This window comes from Trifolium pratense, linkage group LG1, assembly GCF_020283565.1.
Source record: "Trifolium pratense cultivar HEN17-A07 linkage group LG1, ARS_RC_1.1, whole genome shotgun sequence".
NCBI lineage: Eukaryota > Viridiplantae > Streptophyta > Magnoliopsida > Fabales > Fabaceae > Trifolium > Trifolium pratense.
In genome coordinates this window covers 35,410,794-35,420,363 of record NC_060059.1, presented here as the reverse complement: position 1 = coordinate 35,420,363, position 9,570 = coordinate 35,410,794, and the positions used below count along the sequence as shown (strand labels likewise).

The 9,570-nt window shown below is 34.3% G+C and overlaps 1 protein-coding gene across 1 annotated transcript; it reads left to right on the top strand.

The window, feature by feature from the left end:
* Nucleotides 1–517: 517 nt before the first annotated feature.
* Nucleotides 518–8,246, top strand: LOC123920750 (probable glucuronosyltransferase GUT1). Its single transcript, XM_045973060.1, has 8 exons — nucleotides 518–942; nucleotides 1,733–1,879; nucleotides 1,977–2,041; nucleotides 2,210–2,279; nucleotides 3,855–4,073; nucleotides 7,362–7,505; nucleotides 7,592–7,727; nucleotides 7,829–8,246. The coding sequence occupies exons 1-8, from the start codon at nucleotides 616–618 to the stop codon at nucleotides 8,056–8,058; spliced, it is 1,338 nt and encodes a 445-aa protein (XP_045829016.1). The 5' UTR covers nucleotides 518–615; the 3' UTR covers nucleotides 8,059–8,246.
* Nucleotides 8,247–9,570: the final 1,324 nt, after the last annotated feature.

Below are 9,570 nucleotides of genomic sequence, written 5' to 3'. Positions count from 1 at the left end.
TTGTTATCTCTACTTTTCAGTTAATTTATGTATATCATTCAAAATTTTAAATTTTTTCTACGGTCATGTTTAATACATTATCAAAATCTCTCTTATAAAAGTTTAAATTTTTTAACAATTAATAAATTAAATATGAATTTTTAAGCTTTTTGCACTAAAAAATCATAAATAATTCATTTTATGTTAAAAAATTCTAAGTTTTTATGAGAGTGGTTGATTAAAAAGCATGACCAAAAATCATGACAGAAAATATTTGAGACCAAAACTTACTGAAATATTTTATAAGAACTAAAAACAAAATTTAAGATGTTTATAAAATTACAAATATAGTTACGATTTGTTTGGATTGACTTATTTTTAAGTTTATGTAAAACAACTTATGCAAATAAATAAGTTTTTATGTATTATTATAAATTTTTTAAAAGTAATTTATGAAAAAACAAATTATAAAAATAAAAATTTTATCGATAAGAACTTAATTAACATAATTCATTTTTTATTTGTATAAACTATTTTCGAAAACGATGCATTCTTAGAACTAGAACTAGAATCTCCCTCGGACTCGCTACTTCTTCTCATACCTTCATTCTTCTTCTTCTTCATTCACTAAATCTAATGTGGAGTTCAAACAGTAACAACAAATCAAGAACAATGCATCATCATCATCAACATCATCCACTATGCACACGCACGCACCAGATCGGCGCCTTACTCTTAGTTATCGCAACCTTCTTCTTCACGAGACTCTTAGACGCTCCTTGTAGAATCTCCCCCACCGTGTCGTCGCAACGGAAATTCCTTCTGTTACCGGAATCTCAAGAAGTTTCGATTAAGATCTATGTTTATGATGTTAATGAGATCGATGGATTGAATGAACTTTTGAAAGGAAGAGATGGTAAGATTGCTCCTGAAGCTTGCTTGAAAGGCCAGTGGGGTAGTCAGGTAATTTCACACCATACCGCCTTTTTTTATCATCGAAGTACCGGCATAGATATTAGACATATGTGCATTGGTAAAAGTGGAAGTGACTGAATGTAACTGCTTATGCAATTTGTGAAAATGGTAGTGATGAAATGTAATCTCATGTGTCGGTGTTGCTTTCGTGTCTAGCACGCCTAGACACTGACATGATACTGATACATTAGTTATTCAATGAATCTGATAAGTGAATATTTGTTTATAATTAAGGCGGATGGAGTATAATTTATGAAAATGAAAGTGATTGAATATAACTAGGTCAGTATTGTGTTAGTGTCCGGATATTGTGGAAAATTACGCTCAAATGTAGTTGATACATCTTGAATTTGATTTAGCATCGTAGCTTCAATTGTGGCTGTAGTTGTTGAGACGTTAAGAGAAATGATATTTTTGACATCAAAATTTTGATGTCAAGTACGGTGTTCTTTGTTTTTTATATGTATTTTTGAAATGTGTGTAAGTTGTTGAAGTAAAAAAATAAGAGAGATAGAGATAAACATATCAAAAACATCAATGCCATGAACAACTCTATAGAGCCCAGGAAGAGTAAAAGCAGTGTGACTCTCATACTGGCCAACGGTATGCATCCTGAAAGAAAGACGATAAAGTATCACATACTGCGTTTGAGTATCACATACAATAGTATGTATTTTGATGATCAAGTAACGCAACTCGACATTAAAAACCTAAATGTTGTGTTTGGGATCATTTATAATTTTCTAAAACCCTACTAATTACTACTTTTGTTTTGCAGGTAAAAATACACAAGTTACTTTTAGAATCAAGATTCAGGACGAAAAAGAAGGAGGAAGCAGATCTGTTTTTTGTTCCATCTTATGTTAAATGTGCACGTATGATGGGCGGACTTAACGACAAAGAAATTAATAACACTTTTGTTAAAGTAAAAAACTCTTTCGTTTCAATTTAAAGTGTATTGCTAATGTTCTAAATGAATCTTAGGAATTACTTAGCTGAAATTCTGTTTATGTGATGATTAGGTTATTAGCCAAATGCCTTATTTTCGGTTATCTGGAGGCAGGAACCACATATTTGTTTTCCCAAGGTAATAATGCTGGTGATGGTTTTATTTTTTGCATTGTGAAAAGCATGTGGCATTTGTGTTTAATAGGTTAATACGAGTATCAATGTTATGTTTCTTTATATGAATTTAGACATTGGTAAGGTTTCCTATTAGCTAATATACATGCTTTGTTAATTGCTTTGTTTTTAGTGGAGCTGGTGCTCACTTGTTCAAGTCTTGGGCAACATATATAAATCGCTCCATTATTCTTACACCTGAGGTGAACTTTTACTTTTCCTCATAGTTTTATAGGTTTTATCAAAGGTTTTAAGTTATGGTTGCTTGCTTTATGAAAATAATCGAAAATGTGGTTAGTTAGGCTGCAATTGTAGTTGTGAAGATGAGAAATCTAGGTGTTTTGGTCGCAATTTTGGTTGTGAACCACAACTTAAATTGTTGGTTTTGTATGTTTACCAGAAACACTGAAATGACAATTGTAAACCAAACTGTGTGTTACTGTTTGGTGTAATAATGTCTTTAGTAATTAGGAGATGGAATTATGTGAAGTTTGGAACAAGCTGAGGAAAGAAGTACCAAATGTAATGTATGTGATGTGAAACAGCAGGGAATAACAATGAGGCAAAACTTGAACATATCTCAACCTTAATTTTTACAGTGTTGGTTTTCATTTTGATTTTTCCTTTCTTTTTGTTGAACTGGCCAACTAGGGGTAAAAGTTAAAAGTTTCCGTGAACTGAGTAGTGATTACTCACCTTTGATTAAAAGAATTTAACATTCCTCTGTCCTGTAGTCATTCACCTTTGATTAAATGAATTTAACAATCCTCTGTCCTGGCCATGAACGTGAAAGCCCTGGAGGATTTCATTCTAGAATATTGTATTGATATTTTGTTAGCAATGTTACATTTATAAAAAATAAGCATTGGAGTAATTGAGAAGTAAAGTTTAAATCCCGCACTCTTTTGTTTGCTAGGTTCGGCCCTTAATTAGGAAAGAATCGATTACATCAAGATGGGCCAAGGAATCAAGTTGGCAGACTTTGTTACAATACACATTGGAATTTATTTAAGACATAAGAGACAGCCTTGTAAGGAAATCTGATTGAATATGTTGTTTTGTTAGGCTGTTATAAACAAAAGCAGAGAAGATACAAGGAGTTAGATGATTAGTAAGTTAGTTTAGGTTCTCTCATTCAGGAAGACACCGTTGATTCTTATTCCTGCTCTCAATCATGGATACCCATTGTTCAAAAGTTGAAGGATGATAAACAATTTTTTTTTAATATTTCTTTCTAAGTCATCTTTATATTTTGTACATGGTTTTTTCATCTTCACAATAGCGGTCATCTTTGTACAACCGAGACTACATAAGCCCTACTGATCAACAGAAGTAGTATTCCGGTACAGCAGAAACTACACATTAGTTCATATATCAATTTGGTTCTTTCCATTTAAATTGTGGTATTGAGAGTATCACTATGGTATAAATTCTACAAAATAATGGACCATTCTAGAACCAAAAAAATGTCTATTTTGGTACAAATTTTGTAAAACAGTAGACCATTTTGGAATAAAAAATAAAAGAGGGACCATATTGGTGTAACTTTGAAAAACAAGAGACCATTTCGGAACAAAAAAGAGAGATCAAATTGAAAAACCTTTATTTTTATTCTTCCAAACTTGCCCTTCATATTTGTTTGTTGAAAAACCTCTATATTTTCATATCTTTAACTATTGGGGCTTGAATCATCCAAGAATGAAAGGTTAAATTCATGAAGTTGTCATGAAATGAAAGGTTATTGTTTTTAAAGTTTGTTCTTTTGCAATTCAATGTAGGGGGATCGCACTGATAAGAGAGATACTAGTGCTTTTAATACATGGAAAGATATAATCATTCCAGGTAATGTCGAAGATGGTATGACCAAGACTGGGTCTCCCATGATCCAGCCTTTGCCTCTGTCTAAGCGGAAGTACTTGGCAAATTATTTAGGACGTGCACAAGGAAAAGCTGGCCGTCTGCAGCTAATAGAGCTTTCAAAACAATTCCCAGAGAAGGTATGTCATCTGAAACAGTGACTGGTTAGTTCTATTAGTGAAGTTATCTTATTGGCAGAATACTTTCTTTCATTATTTTGTTTTAATTTGAGTTCTAATAGTGATTTTGTTACCTACATTCAGAATGTTGTTATGCTAAAGCGAATGCAATGGCTGATAGATAGTAATCCATTTACTTGGTCATTGTTTAGTTCACAAGTGAAAATTGAATTGAATTAGAAACCAGTATGGTCAAACCAAACTCTTTTTGATGCACTGGAACTTTGGTTCAGTGGACCAGTTTTGAATTGTCGAACCAAACTGTTTTATTAAGTGGTTTCTTGAACTGTTCTGAACTGATTTTACGAAGTGGTTAAAACTCAAAACTAGTTCAAAAACTGTTTTTGTCAACTAGCCTCTACAACATATGTCAATTAAAAGTCGACAAATCATATCACAGTTCAATATCAAAATAAATTCATATCAATATTTAAAATTCTGAAGACTAGCACTTAAGATTCTTTACAGACTAAATTGCTATCAGTCAATATACAGTGTAGCCCTCGGAAAATAACATTTTGGTTGCATGACATCAAAATAGTCAAGATCGAGTGTCAAATCGTAGGATCATACGATCCAACGTGTCATTGTGCCCCAATCTGGTCAAGATTGTTTTCGTCACTTGTGGTCAAGATCAAGCTTTTTCGGGCAAGATCGTAACATGCTGGCCTGGGTATTTTCGTGACCTGTTTTCCTGGGCTTCCTAACCAGGTTGCGTTCGAACACTGAGAACACGCGTGTTTCCTTCACTTTTCTTACAAACGATGGAATTGGAAACCCTAATCTGCGATTCCTCTCCTCCATGCGACGCCGTCTACCTCTAATTTCGGCGATGTCGTGCCTGTTTCCTTCCTTCGCCACCCCTCTTTCCTTCATCGTCATTGCCTCTGTTTCCTTGCTTTTGTTCTGTGTCATCGGTCTTGTTTCCCCAAATTCTCTTTCATTTTTTTTTCTTTCACAAGATAGTAATGGCTTCAGGTGGTGGGTCTCAGAATGTTCAGCCTCTGTAGCTTCTGCCTCAATTAGGGTTGCAAAGAATGGCCGTGGAATGAAGACTGGCCCAGAATGGCAATATTGTGTCCTTGTTGATGAAGCTTCAAGAAAAGTGAGGTGTAACGTCTGTCAACAAGAATTTACAGGAGGTGCTTATCGATTGGAGCATCATTTGGCTTGAACTAGTAGAGATGCTAAGCCTTGTTTAATGGTTCCTGATAGTATCAAGAAAGCTATGATGGATATTGTTCATGGCTTACAAAAAAAGTTGCTGAAAAAGTCATATGCTTTTGACATTGAAGGTGACAATGATTCTAAAGTTGTTCATGAGGTTGCTGCTGATTGAAGTGGAAAGAGAAAAGTTTAGGGGAAATACCACGCAAGGATATGTTCAAAAGAGAAGTCACTACACTTACACAAGGATATGTTCAAAAGAGAAGTCACTACACTTACACAAACCACAATCATGGTTCGAAACTGCTAGACACATGTAAGGACACTGCTAGACACCATTGATTGTGGTTTGTTGTGTAAGTGTAGTGATTCCTCTTTTGAACATATCCTTGTGTGGTATCTCCCTTAAACTTTTCCTCTTTCCACTTGAATCAGCAGCAACCTCATGATCAGCTTCAACATTGTTGTCACTTTCAATGTCAAAAGCAGAAAACTTTTTCAGCAACTTTTTTTGTAAGCCATTCACAATATCCACCATAGCTTTCTTGATATCATCTGGAACCGTTAAACAAGGCTTAGCATCTATCTAGTTCCAGCCAGATGATGCTTCAATCAAGCACATATGCAAATTCTTGTTGACAGAAGTCACGCTTCACTTTTCTTTAAGCTTCAACAAGAATACGGTATTGCCATGCTAGGTCGGTCTTCATTCTACAGCCGGAAACAGAACAACAGTAAGGAAACAGAGGCGATGAAGGTAGGAAACAGGCACGACGTCGCCAGAATTAGAGGTGGACGGCATTGCAGGGTTTCCAATTCCATTGTTGATGAGAAAAGTAAAGGAAATGTGTGTGTTTTAAGTAAACTGGGTTTTTTAACAAAACCTGACCCAGTTAACAAGCGCGGGAAAAAAGTTGCGAATTATCCAGCATGTTACGATCTTGCCCGAAAATGCTCAATCTTGACCACATGCGCCGGTGGCGAAAACAATCTTGACCAGATCGGAGCATGTTGGATCGTACGATCCTACGAGTTGACACTTGATCTTGACTACCTTGGTATTGCTAACTTGAAGCAGTATCTTTAGACACATTGTGCGCTGAGTTTCAAAACAACGGAGATCCTAACAATAAATACTTGGCCAAGTACCTAGGTAATTATGAGAAACAGCTACTTGTCCATGAGATTATTTTGATAGAACTTAAGTTATATAATAAAATTAAATGTTAAATCTATTATTGGCAAGTCCGCAACTGCTTACTAAATCCGGCAGAAACAATGAAGAGTTGTAACTAGAAAATTTGGAAGAAATGGGAAATCAATTGTGATTATTATAAACAAATTAAAAAATCACACAAATAATTAACACATACACAAAGAAGCAACAGAGATTTAGATATCAGAGGGAAACACTAACTCCTTAACCGAGTTGGAGAGAGAGAGCAGGTTTTTGAAGTTTGAGATGATCATCAGCTCCTAAAGGCAAAAACAAAGTAAAAGAGACTCAATTTGTAGGGGAGTGATTCACATAGTATAAATTAGGAACAATTCATTCCATCTTGGTGGTGGTCCCTATTTTGTGGATTTGGGACCTACATGAGTGATAGTGAAGGAGATTCCACAATTAAAATTATGATATTTGGGATTTAGGTTTTCGTCGTTCTTGCCGAAATTGGAGAGAATAATTCTCTGACATGGTTTTTCTCGTGCAACAGTTTTTTGCAGAAAACTTGTGTTCACCGAACTGTATTGTGAAATGATTTGGTCAGTTTGTACCGAACTTGTGTTCACGTGAACTTGTTTCTAAAAATCCTGTTCGGTTCGAGAACTTTGTTCATAAGTTCAGTTATTTAAACAGTTTGGTTTATTAGAACACGCAAAGATCTAATTACATCGTGTCCATTGTTTGGTAATTTACTTCCATTGGCTATTGCACACTTCTTTAGTTTCTTCAGATTACATGTTAGTTGTTCTGATATTTCCCAGCAATTTCTCCCACCATTGTTTTAACAGGAGAATTATACTTAATATTGTGCGATCATACAAAAAAATTTATGAAACATATATTGATGGTATAAACAGTTGGAATGTCCAGATTTGAAATTTAGTGGAGGTGAAAAGCTGGGAAGGAAAGATTATTTTGAACACCTGCGCAACTCCAAGTTTTGCCTCGCTCCACGTGGGGAGTCATCTTGGACCCTTCGCTTTTATGAGTCCTTTTTTGTGGTATGTTTCTCCCCTTCCTATTTGTTCTTCACCCTAAAGACTGGTTTAAATGAAAAGAAATAACCATATATTTTTCCATTTCAAAGGAATGTGTTCCAGTTATATTGTCAGATCAAATAGAATTGCCGTTCCAGAATGTCATCGATTACAGTCAAATATCAATAAAGTGGCCATCCAGTCGAATAGGTCCAGAACTATTGGAGTATTTGGAATCCATTCCAGGTAAAAATCGTCAACCATTTACCTCCAAGTTTCAATAACCAATACCCAATACCCATCATGCCCTTTTTTTTACCTTCGAATGTATTGATTGATCTGTGCAGATAAAGACATAGAGGCAATAATAGCTCGTGGTCGACAAGTTAGGTGCATGTGGGTCTATGCTTCAGATTCAGAATCTTGTTCGGCAATGCGTGGAATCATGTGGGAACTGCAAAGGAAAGTAAGGCAGTTTCACCAATCAGCTGAAACATTTTGGCTGCACAATGGATCATTTGTAAACAGAAACTTGGTCGAATTTTCTAAATGGAAACTCCCTGTACCTTTGCCTTGATAAGCTTGGCATGTAGTTTTTCTTGTATAAAGTAATTTTTGTATCACTATTATTCTAGTCTTGATTCTTCACAAGCATATATTAGTTAATCATTGTCGTCTAGTAATCTATCTATATAGTATATATAAAACAGAATAACTTTTCATTGATTAATACACATGTGATATTAACAAAGATTTGTTTGTTTTCCTCTGCTGTGAATAATTTTATCCAACATGTTGCTCCAAGTTGAAAGTTTATTTCTCTTATCTGTTGGCAGTGATATAATTGATTATTGAAAACCACCAAGTGCCAACCAGACCAAACCACCCACTTTCTATACTTCTATTATATTTATTAATTAATATTTTTACATTAAAAAACTGGTGATTATGTTACTGCACAGTGATGATCCTACTTGCTCTTAATTTTTATTGCACACAAAATCAACATGATAATTATTTTGGTGAATGAAACCTTCTCATTCTTGTTCACAAACCCCACCAGCACCAGGTGAAGAAAACCAGAGAGCAGCTGAAAAGTATATGTACTTGACAGTTAGGAAAGAAAAATGATAAAAATTAGAAACAAACAAATTTAGGTATCTTATTTCGTGGGACCTGATATGAACACTTTTTTCTTTGGCAAACTACACGATTTAACTTCTAAGAAAAGAAAAACTAAGTTTTACAGTACTTGAGGATTCACTTTATTACATAAAAAGATTATTTGAAAATATGAACAAAAAGAATTGAACATGGGGCTTTGTCTAATATGTATCACTTAATCGGGGCACAAGTTAACAATTATACTATAATGAATACGAATTTTACAAAATTCACTGTTGGATTGAAAGTTTATGTTGTATAGATCATCTATAAAAAATTTGAAAAAAATTAAAAATCATTTGATATGTCATGGAGCCCGGTCAAAATTAACGGTAGTCAATAAAAAACCATAAACCGTTAATTTTGATGGGTCTCAATAACATATCAACTGATTTTCAAAAAATTTATGGATGATCTATACGATATAAACTTTCAATCCAACAGTGAATTTTGTAAAATTCGTATTCGTTATAATATTATCATTCACTCGTGCACCGTGGAAGATTTTCTCCACTTGTGCATGTTAAACTTGCCTTGAAGATGGTATTAGTAAACTCGGATTCCTAAAGGCATGAATCCTAAATTCACGTTGTAAAAAAAGGACCCACTAGATCATCTAATCTAGTTTGAGGATCAGTTATGAGTTATGACATCAAGTGGTTTCAGTCATTTCCCGATCACAATTGCGGGAAATCGAACCGTGGTCCTCCCTATCAAGTTCAGCGTCAATTATCAATAAACCAACTAACGATCGGTTGATAGAGATCAGGCTTAAATATGAAATTTTCCACTTATTTACATTAAAATTTGAAAAAATATAGGTCACCATAAATCTACTAAATCGGAACCTCTAATTTTTGTTAAGTGATGAAATAATCTCTATAGTCACTTATAGTTAGGGAATCTATTTTGTATGTTAGTTTCC

Bases quoted from the DNA above. Each gene is read 5' to 3' on its own strand.
- LOC123920750 (XM_045973060.1), top strand. From the start codon at position 616: ATGTGGAGTTCAAACAGTAACAACAAATCAAGAACAATGCATCATCAT. The intron at 2,042-2,209 runs GTAATAATGCTG...CTTTGTTTTTAG, and splicing joins CACATATTTGTTTTCCCAAG to TGGAGCTGGTGCTCACTTGT. The intron at 2,280-3,854 runs GTGAACTTTTAC...AATTCAATGTAG, and splicing joins CCATTATTCTTACACCTGAG to GGGGATCGCACTGATAAGAG.